Below are 20305 nucleotides of genomic sequence, written 5' to 3'. Positions count from 1 at the left end.
AATAATTAATGCAAGTGCTTTTATAATGATAAGCTTCACATTCCTGTTTTTAAATCTTCCAAAAATGTCTCCATTTATTTCTGTTGTAAGTTCCTCCCTGTAACCTTGATTTTTGCTACTTTCTTTTACTGTTTTTTTGGGGGGGGACGAGTCAGAATTATTTTTGTGGAAATCAACACAAATGCTGTTAATTTAGATTAACTTAGATTAGATTCCTTTTCAAGAAACCTTATGTTTCATTGATTTAGGATAGATTATATTCCAGAAGCCTGGTTGTAATGAGGTCATTTAAAAGTATTTGTGTGTTTTTTTTTTTTTGTGTGTGTGTTGGTTTTGAAAGAACTTTAAAAGTGTATCTGATTACAGTAGAATTAGTTGAGCACACACTGAGTAAATTAACAGGGTTAAGCAGTGATGTCATGAGTTGTTGACCAGCTTGCGATGGGCAGAGGCAGACTGATGTATTAGATTAGTGATCGTCAGAGGTCAGGGGTCACGCTGTCCCGGGCCAGAGGGTCTGTGCTGTGAGGAGATCTGAAGATTAACTATCAAAACAAAAGCCGCCCACGGACTGCATGCCAATTATGACAATGAAAATATTCCATTGTGACAAGAACGACGGCATTATTAGAGGGAGATATAGTTGTGTAAATTAAATATCTGTGTACAAATGAAAAAATGCAATGTTAAATGACAATTTATCAAGACAGTTCAGAGAGCAGGAAAGCTGTCTCTGTGTGTCCTGGAAACCGGACATAATCCAATAATAGTAATTCATTTTCCATGTACTGTCGAAGCTGATTTTATTTCATTTGAGACATTGCCCTTGTATTTTACAGCTTTTTTGTTTACTCACAGAGCATGAATGATAAATAACTACAATCAGCCAGCCGTAGTAATGCATTTCAGCTATTTCTGTCAGGATCTAATCATATTTGGATTTGTACTATTGAATTAAAGACACTTTTCACTGACTCTTAACTTCAATTTCATAGCGATTAGTCTCATTAGACTGACAGGCTCTTATATCAGAGTGCCAGAGCTGATATAATGAGCAGTATAAAGCAGTATTGGGGGTAACATGAATCTGACTGCTACACTTAAACTACATAAAATGCAGAATGATCTAAACAAATCAAGTTAAGTTTGCCCTAAAGGACAAACCCTTTCAAAATAGATCCAAAACACAAATCATAAAATCAGAGTTTTAAATAAATAAAAGTCACAGACATGATTTTAGTTTGTGGATGGTTTCCAGGGTGTTGCTATGCCGTTGGGTGTTCTTGATGGTGGCTTGTTGAATGCTTGCTGGCCCAAGTCATAAAATCGCACCGCAAAGACTTGATGACCTTCGATGCAAATATATAGGACTTTTTCCCCTCCATTTTATTGTCCACCAGACAGAAAAAAAAGTCTGAAATAGTATATTTATTGATTAATGTTGACTAACAATTGGAACTTTATTGTAAAGTACAATTTTATAAAATATATTTAAACATTATAGTATTTGTATATGGGCTTATAATTATATATATATATATATATATATATATATATATATATATATATATATATATATATATATATATATATATATATATATATATATATAATATATAAGCCTATTTATATTTTCAATTCGGGTGGCATTTGATTAAAAAAATAAGAGGGGGATAAAAAATAAAGTGTGAAATTTTCTTTTTTTGGGAATTTGTAATGTCTGCGCTGATGAATCATTCACAAACATCTGTTAACAAAATAAATATTCTGTTTTTAATTTTGACTTTCAACAAAATATTATGAAAGGTTAATTGAATAATCTTGACATGCATGACTAAATCAATAATGACATGAACTCATTTCATATTCAAGGTGAAGTGCATAAAGTTTTGACTTGTGTTTTGAGGATATTGTCTGGCATTACGTGACTGTAGAAGTCAGAATCACCATCAATTTTCAATGTAAAACTAAAGACAGATGAACGCTGATGAGCTCTTAAGGGAAACGTATAGTAAGAGCTCCAGCTCTGGAGGCCTAAGGGGTGTGCGCTGGGGTGAGAGTAGGAGAGAGAGTCCTCCACTCACTGCCAAAACAGGAGAGAGGGAGGAGGAAGAGTGAGAATGAGAGAGGCATACATTGTCTGCTAGGCTCAAAAGAAGAAATACCCGACAGCCCCTGCAGGAATTCAGGAAGGTCTTAGGTTGCATTGTTGTCTGCATTGTATCCTGCCCTGTAAATATACACGACACTCCAGCTATGGACTGTGTCACATGGCCACGTGAGGAGCATGGGGTTTATGTCTCTGTCTCCATCCACCTCTTGAAATTATAATGCAAACTAACAAACTGAGTTTTTCTTTTTCAGACGGTGGGCTTCCAGAGGACCAAATGCTCCATGACTTTGTTTCCTTGCTCTGACTGCTCTTTGTAATTTGAGATATTGGCCCTTTGCGAATATAGGCTACTCCACAAATACTGGAGAAAAAAAGACTTGCTTTTATGATAAACTTATTTTATGATTTCGCCTATGATTTCTGGGTTGAATTGAGAATGCTTTTGAAATTTGAAATTTGAATTGGGATATTGTCTTGGCCCCTTAGTACCAATAGAGAATTGTTTTAAAGCCACAGCCTACCTGAGTATTGTTTCTGACCATGTCCATCCCTTTATGACCACAGTGAACCCATCTTCTGATGGCTACTTCAAGCAGGATGCGATGTCACAAAGCTCAAATTATCTTAAACTGAACATGACAATGAGTTCATTTTGAGTTTCAAATGGCCTCCACGGTCACCACATCTCAATCCAATAAAGCACCTTTGGCATGTGATGGAACGGGAGATTCACATCATGGATGTGCAGCCAAGAAATCTGCAGAAATTTGATGAACAAATAAAGCTCAATAATCATCAAAAGCCTGATGTATCATATTTGATTTTTCACTTTAAGGTGTCCTTGTTAGAATGTAATTACTGAGTAATATTAATTGGCTTCATTTAGGCCTAAAATGCCTTTTTCTTAAAAAAGCATAAACTATCAAACAGATGACAGAAGGTCTGTAAGAAGATTGTGTACACAGGTTTTTTAGAATGTGATGACATATGTAAAAACTATATAAGCTGTGAACACAATTTCATGTTGAATTTAAAACACGTAGCATACTATTTGCTTTTAAAAGGATAGTTCCCCTCAAAATGACAATTTTGTCATCATTTACTCACACTCAAGTTGGTCCTAGCTTGTATGAGTTTCTTTCTTCTGTTGAACACAATGTTGCCAGATAGTTGATATAGCCATTGACTTACATAGTATTTTTTTTTCCTATTATGGAAGCCAATGGTTACCCTCAGCTGATTGATTACATACATTCTTTCAAATATCTTCTTTTATGTTCGAAATATGAAAGAAAGTTTGGAACAACTTGAGGGTGAGTAAATGATTTTTGGGTGAGCTATCTGTTTAAAATCACTGTATATTTCACATTCAGATTTTCAGTAGTTTCTTCACAAGCAGACACAAACGCCGGTCCTACAGACTGGCAGAACCCCTACTTGAATGAGGAGTGCACTTCTGTGCACTTGAGGGATCGAGAAGGAAAAACAGAACTAAAGTATAGTGTCAGAGAGATCTTGCTGAAGTTGCTCTCTGCTTAGAGGCTTTCGGATGAAAAACGTCTATAGTGGATTGGATGAGGTAGAGGTGTTTCAATTGAGTTGAAAGTGAGGTGGAGGAGGATCGGGTCTCTCAAACAGACCAGACTTCAGTTTCAAGAGCACTATAGTTTTAAATGGACAGATTGGAGGTAAATGTCCACATTTAATCTTCATAATGTAACATATTTTTTACTGAAATGTAAAATTGAATAAAAAAACATAGGGCGCAACTATTAGATATTTTCATAATCTTACATTCTTTTTTTTGTCTTCAATTTTTTGTCCCAGTCATACAGGCCATATTTATGTTAGCTTCTGCCTTTTGGGAGCCAAGATGGTGTCTGAGACATGGATGCAAGTTCAACTTCAGCATCTCAACATTTCCAAATGGTAAATAATTTGATCTATTATTATTGCAGTCATTCTATTATTTAATTCATGATACAATTATGTTTAACTAATTGGAAGATTTGGAAGCTATTTGGCTGTTAGTTAAAATTATTGTCAGTGATGTCAGCCAAAATATAAAGGCATAAAAGATTACAAAAACAAACAAAGAATCAAACACATTGATTAATCATGCACAATGTGACCCCCATAAAGGAAGAAAATATGGTCAGTTTTGAATTCCTTTTGACTTTAAAGTGCGAGAACCAACAGATAGATTAGTTAAAGTGGGTGGGGAGCCTGGTCTCTCAGTTATGCCTGGAAATTTCCGTTGTAGGCCTCAATCTGCTCCAGGATGGGAGGGGTTTGCGTGTGTTATGGAGAAATAAAGAGCAGTGGTTTGGGACTGGAGTTGGATTTTGAGAGTTGGCCATGAGCCAGCCTCAGCAGGAAGCCTGGTTCACACGGACAAAAGCAGTAATGACTAGTTCCAAGGATGTCTGTGGTGGACATGACTGTCATCATCCACCCCAACCCCCTTCAAAAGTGTCTCTTTTTCTTCAAAGCCAATATCTGGCCCACTGTAAACGTGACTTAAGTTGTGACTTGAGAGAAAACACTTGAAATACCCAGAATTGTTGGTTGCGATGGCTTCAAGAAGTACACTAAATGTCATTAGATTAAATCATCAAAGCAAGTGATTTTTATTTTGAAAAAGGCAAAAGGATATTTCTTAAGCAAAAAAAGAGGTTTGCAGAGTTTTAAATTATACAACAATAGCTACTGTCTATCAAATGTTGGTGGAACATGTTCAGATAGTTAATGTGATGAACTACCTGTTACTAAGCTTGAGGTAAAATGACTTCATACACCCATTAGACCAAATGGTTAAAAGTAATTGAAAAAAAGGCTCAGAACGGTGAAGTTGATACTGAGGTTCTAGTTCAAGTTCACAGGTGCCACTTATTGTGGTGTTTTGTTAGCCTACTTATGGTGTTGCATTAAATTGAAATGTTGTTTAAGTGTCTAAATACTTTTTGCACTCTTAACTCTTTATTGGTATTGATGGTTCCATGAAGAACCTTTAGCATCCATGGAACCTTTCCATTGCACAAAATGTTCTTTATGGAAAAATCTTTATATTATTAACATGTTCTTCACACCAAAAAAACAATTAGTTATTTTAATAACTTTTCACTGAAGTGTTCTTTGGGGATGCAAAAAAATGGTTCATGGCATTTTTAGGATCACTGTGTTATTTATTCTTAAAAAGTCTCAGTGTTGTTGTCCACATAATGAAAGTCAATGGAATTTAAATGTTATTTGGACCCCAACATTCTTCAAAGTATGTTATTTTGTGTTTCGTATACGAAAGAAAGTAATTAAGGTTTGGAATAACATGTGGGTGAGTAAATTATGGCAGAATTCTCATTTTTTGGGTGAACTGTCCATTTAAGCAATTTGCACAGTTAGCAAAAATGCTTTAGAATAGAATAGAATAGAATAGAATAGAATAGAATAGAATAGAATAGAATAGAATAGAATAGAATAGAATAGAATAGAATAGAATAGAATAGAATGTTTCTGGTGGAATTTATTTCCACAACTCACATATGCTCTGCATCTCATCTTAAATTACAGGGATATTCCCCCCAGGTTAAGAGAGTCTTGCTCAAGGGCACAATGATGATAGTACAAAGATTGCCCTTACAACCTACATTCACCAGTCCTGATCTTTGTCCACAACGCCATGCACATTAGAGAAACCAATGTTTGATAGAAGAGTATGGGCCTTTTAAAAGCTCAAGTAAACACTGGCATAGGTCAGAGGAAGCTTTTCTAACCTGAATTATGCTTGCAGTTGGTCTGTGAATGGTTTGGAGCCTAACAATCAGATGACCCCAAAATGAAGATCTTCTTCTCTAAAAGTATATAGGAGTTGCATTCGCTCACATGTAAGGTCAGCTCTTTTATTTCACTACAAATTGTATGCTTGCATGTTCTTCTTTACCAATTAAACATGCTTTGATCCTTGTTAACACTCTGTACTTACCAAAGAGGGAATGACCCAACAGTTAAACTGAATGTTTTAATTAAACTGTGATGATTTTTATTTGATAAAGTCTGTGCTTCAGGGCAGCTCGCCCACATAGTGTAATGAAAGTCTATCAGATGCCATTGCTACCTCCTCATAGTACGGTTTTTTTTATTTTTATAAGTGTGTTTCTATAGTGACAGTGCTGGTAGCACTCAAAAACAGGAGAATCCCCTCATGCATTAAGAAGGTTGACATGATGCTGTTTTCACACTTTCACCAGCATAAATTCAAATATTAGGAGGACTTCACAAAAGAGAAGATTCGTTTCATTTGACATTCATCATGCAAAAGGAATATCAGAATTTTTACTTTAAAGGTGCAAGGCATCTCTTTAATATGATCAATTGGAGAAATATTAGTTTGGTATTTTAATACTTCATATTATTAAGACAAATTTAAACATGTAGCCCAGAAAGAAACCAACGTGTAATAAAAGTTAACAAATACTGAGGTAAAGTGTCAGCAATCAGCAATAATAGTGCTTTGGGTGAGTTATACTCGAGTCATGCTGGCACAAATGAATCATAAATTAAACAATTTAGATGTATTTTATTTCCTACCGCAAGTGTTTTGGATGAAAAAGCAGACATTGTGTGTACAGCATCAGTGGTTTTAGTATGTGTGATTAGTTTATAACATCAGTGGCATCATATTATTCAAAACATTGAATACATTTATGAAGTCTCTTCATAACTGCAGTTCATTGAAATAACTGGTTCTATTTGAGAAGTATGTTGAAGACTTATCACACTCTCAACTTCCTTCACCTTCTTCCTCATGTATAGCAGGTAATAAAATGAAAGTATCTATTTACTCCCATACATATGAGAACTGTTGAGGGGAAAAGCAGGAAAAGCTGACTTTACTTTGTGTCAATTAAATGCCAAACAATACTGAATTTAATTCTTTCGAAAGACTGCAGCTTTAAAAAATGGCCAGAAATGGTTTAAATGTGACCCCTTTTTTAACCAAGCTTAGTCCAACAGGTGAGCCATTACTTAACAAAAAAAGATTGATTTGTACACACACACAAAAAAAGACCAAATCCATGTTTGAAAATTCTGAATTCATTTCCCTTATAGTAGTTCCTGTTTTTAAAACAACACCTGCCAGCTAGCTCGGTATCTGACAGCTGTCGAAAAGACAAGAACGACAACAACATTCTGCTTTATAAGGATATAAAGTATAGGCCTATACATTTAAAATGGGCTGTCTGGAGTCCTTGACACCAGTGAGTCACTATTGGGTGCTGTTTAGGAAATAATCCATGCAAAAATACATATTGTGTGAATATGTGCATTGATTTATAATATATTTGATCCATATATATATTAGCTCATAGGCTTACTTTTTGGCTTTCAAGTATACTTTGATTTACCATATATTGGTTTCTGCAGTTAGCCACATAAAAGGCCATATTCACTCAATGTAGTTACAGGTGATCTATCAAAGAATGTCAACAATTATCTAATTTTACTTACACATTAAGAAAATTGAAAGAAGCAGAGATATCAGTTTTATATTTAAAGAAGTGGCTTTGATGATCCATATTGTGTGATATTAAATACAGAGATATGGCGTATAAGAAAGACCCTACAAGTATGGCGTATAAGAAAGACCCTACATGTATTCCATAATTGCAATTATTCTGAAACAATTATGATAGTCTTAACTCTTACACTCTAAAAAATGCTGGGTTATTTAATCTACCCAACCGCTGGGTTATGAAATTCTTTACCCATTATGGGTTATTTATATGGAAGTTGGGTATTTTTTTTAAATGCTGGGTTATTTAATCTACCCAACCGCTGGGTTATGAAATTCTTTACCCATTATGGGTTATTTATATGGAAGTTGGGTATTTTTTTAAAATGCTGGGTTATTTAATCTACCCAACCGCTGGGTTATGAAATTCTTTACCCATTATGGGTTATTTATATGGAAGTTGGGTTATTTTGTGCAACTCATGTGTTGAGTCAAAATCCATCAATCCAACATTATATCGTTTGACCCAGCACGTGGGTTGTTTGTGCTTCGAACGTCATCATATCGTCACCAGAGTCCACACACCGAGCGCTCGTCACAGCAGAGAACCTTTGACTGATCATCCAGCGAGGCAAACAAATAATAAAAGGTATGTGTACACTACATGTCTAATTCACATTGTCTGTGTTGCGGTACCTATTAAATTACTATCTGTATATTGTCGATGTCGAGGCTAGTTGGTTGGTTTGGCTAACAACGTAGCTAACGTTAGCCATTTAGCCGTTATCAGCACGGATAGCCTGCTTATTTGGTCTGAATTACATTTTTGTAAGGTGTTATACATTAAGCAAAAGTTTATTTTTATTCATGCGGAGATGTGGGACTTGAAAGTAAATCATTACAGGATTAGTGTAAAAAGAATATAGTCTTTTGTGGTGAGAAACCGGGACAATTTTGAAAACTGAAAGGAGGACTCTGTGCGCGCCTGCGCCCCCTCACATCTGAGGATTTGGTGCGACGTGACGCGGTGTCTCCTGTTTCATCAATTTGTCCTGTTATTTTGCAGGTACTATTGTTACAACAACTTGATAATATGCACTGTAATATAAATGTATATGTTCATACCGCAGATATTTCGGGTAACGTTAATGACGTTCGGGGTTGTGAATATGTTGAATATAGGTCTATGCAGATTGTCCGCCATTTTGTGAATGCTGTAACACACGAGGTTATTGTGAAATGCGTTTAACCCTCTGGGCTTCTTCATAATTGGGTCACACTTAGCTTCCTCCCGCCCGAAAACGGGCGAAGCCTTAAAATTGTACTTAACTTTGTCCTAGGATAACCAATCAAATATTGTTTTGTTCTATAATGTTTTCTGATTATTATATAGAATTTTTAGAATTTTTTATGATACTTTGCATTAATTATGTAATTTTTATGAGCTATTTTTTCCATTAGAATTAATATATATATTTTTATTTTATTTATTTTATTTTATTTTTCAATAAATGCAACATTTCACATCAAATTAGAGTGCAGGCCTAAAAAAAAAAAATATTCCTAGTGAGAAGAGCGCCACCTAGTGGCTTCAAAATGTATTAATTTGTGTCATGTCCTATAACCGCCCATAGGCGGCCTATAGCTTTTTTATTTATTTATTTGATTTATTCCCATTCGGAAAGAAAACAATTTATTACTAATCAACCACTGAATGGAACAACAGAAATTATATATCATTAGCTTAGAATCTCAGCTTTTTAATGCATCTAATTAAATGTATTAATTCCTAACGAGTGCTGAGTAATCCCTCTAAAACCAAGTGTACCGCCAGCAGGCGCCACCTAGCTGCGAAAATATTTATTACCATATTTTTCAAAAATCTTGCCTTGATAAACACAAAGTTGATGTCATTTGAAAGCTTAGAGTCTGAACTTTACAGTGAATGTATCCACTTTGAAAAACTCTTAAGTATTGCTGAGTTATTTGCTGATACATAGAATTTCTCTTTTTTTCATAATCTATAAAATAATGTACTGCAATGTGTCAAAAACATCATACAGCTCATGAAACATTCTCAGATAATTGAAAATGGCACTTCATTTTTTACAGCATATTATTACAATTAAAATGAGCCCAAAATTAACATAATCTATTGCTTTTATGACAAGATATTCTTCATGGAGAAAAAATTGCCCATGAGGGGGTGTGAGAGACTGTACAAAAAGGCTATCTCTTTTCAAAATGCTGTAATTTTTTATTCCTTTATCCAAAAATTATTATTTTTTATCCAGATGCAGTTAACATGTAGGGGGACTTCACTAAAAAAGAATTTTCCTCCTACCTTATTTCCTTCCTGAGTTATTCCATGACAAATATGAAAGATATGCAAAATCATAATAAAAATTATATATATATATTGTCTTTTATCCACCGTTTCTTGGCGGGACAATGTCCAAATGTAATGTAATTTATATTTTCAAAAAATTTAAAAAGAGTTCTTTCAAACGATACCTACCTTTTGACTCTCCTTGCTATAGTTTTGGAGTTATTATGATTATATCATTTTTATATAGTTTGGGGCAAAATTTGCTGTTTCAGTCTTACCAGTTCATTTCTCTCTGTGTGTGTGTGTGTGTGTGTTTGTGTGTGTGGGTGTGTGTGTGTGGGGGGGAGGGTGTCTTTTTTGCACTCTTGATGTTCTAGAGTGTCACCCCTTCATTGCTGTACACTTTTTTCAGCACAGTGGCTGATCTGTAGCTTGTACCACCAAAAGTTTCTCTGAGTTTTCCTATTTTTTCGTATTTCCCATTCATTTCCTATGTCGCCCGTTTTCGGGCGGGAGGAAGCTAAGTGTGACTTTTTTTTTTACGACCCTTTAACATATCAGAATCATCTCCTTGATTTTTTTGTGTGTTCATATAGGTAATAAAACAAAAGTCACCAAGTTTCACCCCCATCCGATGAAGCAAAAAAATTAAACAATTCGAAACGTTCAAGTTTTCGCCCGTTTTCGGGCGAAGAAGCCCAGAGGGTTAATTCGATTCAAATTGACTCCAGTTACAAGGTTATAGTGTTCATTATGAGTTTACTTTTATTTGTGTTTGGTTTAAGTTATGTATACATATAAAGATCGGATGCACTTATTTAGCAGAACTGTCTCTCTAACGTTACTTGGCCTTCTGCGCGGGGCCTGTAACATTAAGAAATATATAATATATTTCTGTGCCCTATGCAGTGAGCAGCCACAAATATTATTGTGCAGTAAAAACATAGACTATTTACATGTAACTTTATGCAATTTGTCATATGAATTGTAGAGAGGGAGGATTGTTTTCTCTATATTTTGTATAACTTAAGTTGATGGCGCTCTTGCAAGGGCTCTCATACCAGGTAATTATTAAATGGAATAATTATTTGATGAAGCAAAACAATAATATTTCAGTGACTGACAACTTTGTTCTTTTTTTACAGAATGTACCATATCAGACGAACGTGTGTCACAGCTTAAATAATGGTTGAGAGACAATTCTCAGCCCCTCAGCCAGATAGAGACCCACATGCAGAACACGGCAGTCTACAGGGCCAAGTGGATTAGGGACTACAATTGGACCATCGATCAGATCCTCGAAGAGTTCCCTCGCCTGATGACCAAAGGCATGGTAGGTATAGGGAAATATGATCTTGAATATGAGGATGCATTGTTTAAAACGTTTTATTAGTGTGCTACATTGAATTAATTTTAAAAATGTGTTTTCCATTTTATAGATTGCACAGAACTTTCTTGTCCTGCATTGGGATGCTGCATCAAAGTTGTTTGAAACATGGCTACCCATCTATGCTGAGAAGATCCTGTACCTGGCAAGACAGAGCTGACATTGCCCCTGGATGGATTAACACCAGGTAATATATTCGTAATATAATATATTAATATATTAGCATTCCTCTTTCCAACATTTTTTAAGTTTTTTGACCAAAAACTTTTCACATAATTTTGGCCAGAATAGTGACTTAGTGAATAGAGAATAGTGAGTGATATCATCATAGGAATAGTTAAATAAATCCGTCAGCCTCTTTATGCTAATTGGGTACAAAAAATGCCAAGTTTTCACAGCAGAGTCAACACAGCAGTACCGGTGTAACTAATAACATTAACCAGTCCCTCCAGAAAAACGCAGAGTTTTTTTGTGATTGTTACGGGCAAAAATCCTTGATTATGTGGCACGTTTTCTTAAAAAATGCGATGGAATATGCAGGATATTTATGCGACGATATTGCGGGGATTGTGAAATCACAGGTATGCCATTCCACATTGTATTGACACCTATGTCTTACAGATGGTGTTGGGGAACTCGCCCTGAGGCAACTGCCAGCCTTGCTTCCACCTACAACTTGGAGAGTTGGCCATGGCTGCGGTGCGAAAGTGGTTTGCCACACCATTCAGGAATGCAGCTTGGCCTTCATCGACCATAAGCCTGTAAGTCCTCAAGCACATCTAAAGGGGGAAACTTTATTCATTTTATCAACATATCTGAGCTCAAGACTGTGCATGCACACATGCATATCCAGGTGTTTTTTTACTATACTTTTGGGGACAGGCATCAAATATAGCCAGACAGTATTCGGAAAATGGCTGTTCTATAAGCTTAAGTCGGTCACTCTCAAAGCATCCTGGGCTTCTAGAACACCTCAGCAGTGCCACAGGCTGGTAACCTCTGTACCACACCGCACTGATGCAGTAATTTGTTCTAAAACCGGCACCAACAAAGTATTGAGTGCAGAAATTAACATAATTATCAGAAAGTTGACACTGTTGTATTTTAACCAATTTGGATCTGACTCTATGAGGTTGACTCTAAAGAAGTCTTCTAAATCTACAAAGCATTTGCGGCCCATCTATCTGACCACCTAACCCCGCTGCCCATTGGCCAGATAGGATAGTCAGATAGGTGGGCCACATTCGTTTTCTGAACATGTTTATTGTAATGATATATCATCAATCAATTTATGGCTTTTTAGGTCAATTGAGGTCTGAATCGTTTTTTAAAATTGTTTTCTGTAATGTGAGCTATGCTCTAAGACTTAATAAAAAAATATTTTGTTAGGCTATGTGCAATGAGATGTAGACTATTACAGTTCAACTTTTTGAATTATAAATGCACCGAATCTTTTCCAAATTGTAAAGTTAACTAGACTTTATCATAAAACAATTTCTCTAGTGAGGACCAGGAAAATGGTCCTCACAATGTCTATATTTTAATTATACTATAGTAGTCGGTAGACATTTGGTCCTTACTCACTTGCACTCTCTAACTCTCGCTCTATTGTATTCTTTCTTTTTTAGCCTGGAATAAACATGGAGTACCTTCATGAGGCCAAGGCATGCAAATCTCCACTGCACCAGTTCCACTATATTTTTTATATGAACTGCACCAGTTCCACTATATTGTTGCAATTAATTAATGTTAATAAAAAAAATTCAGAGATTACATTGTTGTTTTGTTTTTGTATTGTTTAAGTGTTTATTGCATAATATATGCATAAATCTAGCATGTATTCTGTTCTAAGTTTGTAGTTTAACAGTTTTATAGCTATGGGTAGTCTATTGCAATTTATTTTCTTAAATTGTACTGTAATGTGTTGGAATTAATCTGGCATTTGGGTTAATTTTACCCAGAATTTGGGTACACTTTATAACAAATATGTAGTTGAATCAACCCAGAATTGTAATTAATTTGACCCAGCATTTGGGTACACTATATAACTAATATGTAGTTAAATCAACCCATAATTGTAATTAAATTGACCCAACATTTGGGTACACTATTTAACCAAAGTATGTAGTTAAATCAACCCATAATTGTAATTAGTTTGACCCAGCATTTGGGTAGAATATTTAACTGTTGGGTTAAATATGACCGACCCATCTTGCTGGGTCAAATTAACTACTGCTGGGCTGGTGCAATATTTATCCAGCGGCTGAGTTATAAAACAACCCAAGTTGAGTTATTTTTAACCCAGCATTTTTTACAGTGTACTAATGTTTCCTAACTTTCCTCTTTTGAATTTTAAAAATGATCTAGAGCATGCATAGTAGTATCTAATTATAGGCTATTCATAATATTAATATATTCACGCAGCTCAAACATTACTGCAATTACAACGCAACTACATCATATCATAAATATTCTATTAATGACTAGGGATGACACTAAAGCAACAGATTCACATTTCCCGAGTGGGTGTTAAATTGAAACATCTCTCGCGTGGAGCACCGAAGGGAAAGGTGTGTGTAGGTCACCTGTCATCACTGGCTCATACAGCACTGCGGGAAATTTACATAATCATATCTAGTAGTGAGTGTGACTCTCACAGGCATTGTTTATAGTGCATCCCCGTTCCCAAAATCAAAACATATGCTTTGTCAAAAGCGCTGTCGTTTGCGTTTATTTATTTATTATTTTATAGCATTATGATTTCTCTTGGAAACAGGGGACGAAAACAGCAGAATGGCTACGCAGAACCCCGATGGGAGGTGTCGAGGGGCCGTCTTTGATCTTTAAATACCCTCTAACATTAAAACCACACTCTATCGCTTTGATTTCTTTTGTCGCTACCAAGGCGCGACTGCAACATTCAGACGTTCCCTAAGCGTGCCACATCGCCTTTTCTTTTTTCCGCTCTACCATCTGTCCCTTTCTTCCATTTCACGCAGAATCAACGGACATTCGCCCTTCAGATGTGTGCAGCCGTATCCCCCCTCTCTCCTCCCGCTGCAGTCCCTTTCTTATCCCATGCCTCTCCCTCTCTCACTCGGATTCGCACGATGCAGACGCTCCCTAGCGCCGACTGTTTCCCCCCTCCCCCACCCGCAAAGCTCCTGTTTCACTCAAAGATGGCGTCAGCTCTGGAGCCACTGCTCTCTGGCTGCATTTTTCGGGCTTGTTGTTGTCTGTGTTTCGAACGCTTTCTGGCACATTCTCCTCGGCCACTCGAGCCGAAATTCTGGTGAGTAGCTCACGATTACACGCTGCGTTCAAAATGCTCTCGGCTCGAGAGCCCGAACTGGACTCGTGGTTCTGCCTTTCAGGGAAGGAGCGGGAGAAGGTAGAGGGAACGGGGGGTACGCGGAGATGAAGGGGGAGGGTGGGGGGAGCTAGCCGAGGCCTAACTACTTCCCTCACGGGCCTCGTCTCCTCCGCTACCACCGCCACCACCACAGGCTCTCCTGTTGGGTAGGGAGGGTAGGTTACAGTAAGCGGGGAAGGAAGTGGAGGAGAAAATGGTGGAGGAAGCGCGGAGGAGCAGTTGAACATCTCGCGTGAGGATTTTTTTTTTGTCATGCGCTTATCCGAGGCAGAGATTGAGGCCGCGCGCGGCCGTGTCAAACGTTGGCGCGAGGGAAGGAAGGAAGGAAGGAATCTTGGCGTCCCTTTTTGTAACGGCTGAGGCGCGCTAACCGCGGTAGCCACTGGTTACGGGCATTGTGTTTTCATTTAGGCCGCGATGTTTTTAACGGAATATGAGGTTGGAAATGTCTAGAAAAATGTCCTTTTTCAGATTGTTATGGTGTGAAATCTCAGGCGCTGAGAGGAATGGAGGAAACATTGTCCTTATTCTCAGCTGCACGTTGCTTGTGTTTTGGAGCTAACAACATCCGCTCAGTGCACTTGCTTCGTTACTTCAAAGTTTACATCGTTTGGAATGGGAAAATATGCCTCAATAATCTTTAGTAAAGTATATTTACTGGTGTTTTGCCACTATCAAACTGCTGCTTGTAATATTGTTTACATTTTTCAACGTTCAAGAACCGTTTCTGTTTTGTTTACTACTAGCCATGTGTTGACATTTATTACGTGCTTTCCTTTCTGCTGCAGTTTGACATGTGATTAGCACCTCATTACAGATGATTTCTGACTGACCATCTGTCATAGGTGTTGTGAAGTTGCTCAACTTCTGTTTGAAGTTATAATAATAGACATTGCATTACAGAATTTACATTTTGTTCATAAAAGAACAGTGCTGATTATTTTTTGCTTTCAGTCATATAACTTAAAAAAAAAGGATGTTTCAGGCACTCTGGTTGTGAGACCTATTTTTTGATATAACCCTTGTGTCACTGATCTGCTGTCACTATTGAAAATAGTGTATTTTTAACTGTTTATTAGACAGTACTCTTTTGTCAGTTGTTTTGTTTTTGTTTAGATTTTTGGGTTACACTTTATATTAGGGTGCCATTGTTATAGTGTAATTACACAAATAAGTACTAAGTAATATTTGGATTTACTATATTATTAAGGTTTCGATTTGTTAAGGGTTAGTTGCTTGTTGTTATCCATGATTTACTGTTATTACTATAGTTAGTGCATGTGTAGCAGGGAGAGTGTAAAATAAAGTTATTCTATTATTGTTGATAATATTGGCTTAAACTTGTTTAAACCAAATCCTAACTTGGTTTAAAAATGTAAAGTGCACCCTTCAGATCCACTTTACATGAAGTGTTTTTAACTACTATGTGCTAACATTATTTGATACAATGCACTTATTGTGTACATGCATGGTTTTATGTTGTACTTGTATTTAAAATGACCTGTATGAGTGCATGTAATTACATCTGTAATTCATTTCTATAGTTACATCTCTAATTGCACTGTGGATCCACCCTAAACTAACCTTACCACCTTTCAGTAGCCTTAACAGTATCCTACCTCAATAGCAGCAAAAGTGTTTTGCAATAGCACACAAAGACAATAAGTACATTGTACCAATATATATTTATTTTTGTAACATAAGTACATGGTAAAAACACACCCAATATAAAGTGTGACCCAAACATTTCTGAAGTGAGAGTTAGTTTGCTGTCATTGTGCATTTAATTCATATAGATATTTTACCTATTTCTGTTTTTCGGCCCGTTTTATGTGCTGGATGATTAATATTGATGAGTGTTCAATAATTTTGTTGGTTGTAATGTGTTTTTTGTGCTTTTCAGATACTGATCCTTTTCATGTTTTTTTGTGTGTGCAGGTTGCAGGAATTTCTGAAGAATACCCAATAGGAAGATGGTCAGCCTACGTCGCTTCCTGGAGTAGTGAGAGTTCTGCTCAGGACCGCTTGTTCCAACAGCGCTAGGAGGATCAACAAGGAAGGAACGAACTGCTGGACAGTATTTTCACCCTTACGTTTCCCCAACGGAAGAAACCGAAACTCTCCGAAAGTGCTGTCACCATTCTCAACAATGATGCTCCATCTAAACGGATAACACTAACCGTCAAAATCGAGGATTCTACTTTTCTGACTGCTTTTGAGACGGGCAAATAAGACGACACCCAAGGCTCTTGCAACTTTTTCTCTTGGAGTATCTGTTGTGTCCGCCTGTTGCATACCTCACCTCTTTGCTTTGGTGTGGCAGCCCTTCAGGAGGAAGGGTCACTGGGTTAGGGGAATCTTTTCGAGGTTGGGGGGGGGGATTTAGGGAGCCTATGCTATGGTGATCGGCTCCCTCACTAACAGCTCCTGCTCAGGCACAGAGAGACTTACTACACCTCCCCGGGACAAAGGATAGCCTCCTGGAAGAAGAGAGAGGAGGACAACGACGTTGAGGCAGCGCCAGGGCTGAGGCCGCTGGGTGCTCCCTAACGGTTGTGAGAGTGTGTTGGGCTTTTGCCCAGCAGTATTATAGCAGTCATGGTGAAGCTGGCCAACCCGTTATACACCACCTGGATCTTGGAAGCCATCAAGAAGGTGAAAAAGCAAAAACAACGGCCGTCCGAAGAGCGCATCTGCAATGCTGTGTCAATGTCCCATGGGCTTGACCGCAAGACGGTTCTGGAGCACCTCGAGCTCAGTGTTAAAGATGGCTCCATACTCAAGGTGTCCAACAAGGGGCTCAACTCATACAAGGACCCCGATAACCCTGGACGTTTATCGCTCCCAAAACCCAGGGCGGCAGGAGGTGGAGGCAGTTCCAGCACCTCCAGCTCCAGCAAAAAACCGGGCTTGGACTGGAACAAACTCATAAAGCGCTCTCTGGAGGGGCTTCACGAACCTGGTGGATCATCCCTAAAGAGCATCGAACGCTTTCTGAAATGCCAGGCAGATGTTGCTGGTTATCTGTCTGGCAGTGGCTCTATGGGGCCAGGCATCTTCCACCAGCAGCTCCGGCTTGCTCTGAAGCGGGCCGCAGCTCACGGGCGGGTGGTAAAACAAGGACCGCTCTTCCGGTTGGTAAGCAGGAGTTCTCATAATGACGGGACGGGCTGCGTGTCTCTGGATTCTCTGCCTCCGGTGCGTCTGCTGCCCCATGAACAAGATCGGGTGAGCTGAAGTTTTTTGAATGTTTTGAAGTTTGCTGCGTGTATTGAGCAAAGCAAACTTTCAGTTTCCTTTTCTGGTGACCTATATTTACATATTTCACTTCTGTTTCAAAAACCGTCTCTCAGCTGTGGCATGATTTGAATTGGCATGCAGATTTCCTACAATTGCTAAAATGTCCAGAAATAATTGAGCATGTTAAAGGCATCCACATAAACAAGTGCATGTTACATTTCTGACATTTTCTATAGAGTACAGCAGTCGGGTTTGAAAACTGATTTTTAACAATAACTTTGGTTGTAAATCAGTGTTGAAGCTGTCTGTTTAAGGTTTACAAACATATTTTTTAATATAATAATTTTTAACTGTGGAATTCGTTGTGGAAACTAGGCTACATTAGTCATGATGCTATAAGAAAATTCAACCAATCAGAGAGTTGCAGCAAGCAAATCGCAAAAAATGAGAGCCCTTAAGGTCAGCCGTCTCTTATGAAGCACCGCAAATGATGTTATCGAGTTGGTCTCCCTACACTCTCAAAATGTTTTGTTTTATTTTATATAATTTGTATATTATACTTATTTTACAATAAATGTAAAATATAGCCTATTGTTTGTATAGATGAAATCAAAAACTTTAAATGAATAGTTTTATTTTTCATTCACAAATTACAATGCTTCATGGGATTGTAGTTCTTTCCCTCACTAAAGTCATTAAAGGGATAGTTCACTTTGAAATTAATTTTTGATATGTTTTAGCTTACCTCAAGGGCATCCAAGATGTAGGAGTCTTTGTTTCCGCAGTAGTTTCAATTCTGATATTTTTAGGTCAAACCGTTCTTGTCTGTCAGTCATATAATGCAGGTCGATGGTCACTGGCTCAAAACACAAGCACAGAGTCCAAATTAAAACAATTCCCCATCGTCCAAATGAAACAATTCCCCATCGTAAGTACACATTGATGGCCTAAGACACGAAACGAGCGGTTTGTGTGAGAAAACGAACAGTATTTATATCGTTTTTACCTCTTGAAAACAGCACACGTCTAAATGATCTGACGGCGCGGGCGGGTATAGATGTATACATAGATCTCGCCTTGGCTACTGCAGTTCATTGGAACGAAACCGTAGCCAAGCGACATTTTAGTGTATATATCTATACCCGCCCGCGAGCGGGTATAGATATATACATAGACGTCGCCTTTGCTACTGCAGTTCATTGGAACGAAACCGTAGCCAAGGCGACGTCTATGTATATATCTATACCCGCCCGCGCCGTCAGATCATTTGGACGTGTGCTGTTTTACAAGAGGTAAAAACGATATAAATACTGTTCGTTTTCTCACACAAACCGCTCGTTTCGTGTCTTAGGCCATCAATGTGTACTTATGATGGGGAATTGTTTAATTTGGACGACGGGGAATTGTTTAATTTGGACTCTGTGCTTGTGTTTTGATACAGTGACCATCGACCTGCATTATATGACTGACAGACAAGAACGGTTTGACCTAAAAATATCCAAATTGAAACTACTGCGGAAAAAAAGACACCTACATCTTGGATGCCCTTGAGGTAAGCTAAAACATACCAAAATTTATTTTCAAAGTGAACTATCCCTTTAAGTACACAGTGTTGTATGTTGTCTTTTTGTCTGATTTTGAAATACGTTTTTGCTTCAAATCAAATTTGTAATGTTGCGATTCACTTCGTAGCTGGTTGGTTTGTTTCATGGTTTAAAACGTTTTACCAAAGACTTCATTTTTTCCTATGGGAAAAATGAATGGAAAAATACTTTAGAAATCAACAACACTGGAAAAAGTGCGCAGCCAGGCACTGTTGCACTCTATTAGACGTTAAGATGTGCAAAATCTGCTAAAGGGTAATTAAATGTAGCAAATCATGTAAAAATGTAGTATTATCTTTTATTGGAAAATTAAACATTTTTATCGAACTTTGATAACTGCCTCAATATTTTAAATTCCTGAGAAGATAGTGGTCAAACTACATTTTATAAAAATCGTCATGTTTATAAAATATATTACTTCAGCATGTGAGTGTCAAATTGGACAACTACAAGGACTCATCTCAAGATCAATAATCATTTTATCAGTTCATCTATTGCCAAAATTATGAAAAAAAGATCAGTCAAGAATAGAAAATTATTGAAAATATTAAAATCAGGAATGTCAGAATCAGAATGAGTAATTCTTGCATAAAAATATCAGTTAAAAAACCAACACGTTGAACGATGTTCACTAGGGATGCACTAGGGTATCGGCCAATAAATGATCCTTTTTAATGCTATCATTATCGACCCGATAAGAAAATTTGGCCAAAATATTAAAGCCGATAAATAATGGATTATTTACTTCTG

The 20305-nt window shown here is 37.3% G+C and overlaps 1 protein-coding gene across 2 annotated transcripts in view; it reads left to right on the top strand.

The window, feature by feature from the left end:
• The first annotated feature begins 14437 nt into the window (after positions 1-14437).
• kat6a (K(lysine) acetyltransferase 6A) overlaps positions 14438-20305 on the top strand; it is a 44825-nt gene continuing 38957 nt past the window's right edge. The window contains exons 1-2 of one of the 2 annotated variants that reach the window (XM_081367127.1): positions 14438-14630; positions 16650-17939. In XM_081367127.1, the coding sequence (XP_081223253.1) occupies positions 17310-17939 (630 nt within the window). In that variant the 5' untranslated portion in view covers positions 14438-14630; positions 16650-17309. The remainder of the gene's footprint in view (positions 14631-16649; positions 17940-20305) is intronic. The other variant, XM_081367126.1, reaches the window with a different exon arrangement.

Source organism: Scardinius erythrophthalmus, assembly GCF_964197995.2.
Source record: "Scardinius erythrophthalmus genome assembly, chromosome: 5".
Classification (NCBI taxonomy): domain Eukaryota; kingdom Metazoa; phylum Chordata; class Actinopteri; order Cypriniformes; family Leuciscidae; genus Scardinius; species Scardinius erythrophthalmus.
The sequence above is the reverse complement of the archived record's forward strand: the minus strand, read 5'-3'. Positions and strand labels throughout refer to the sequence as shown.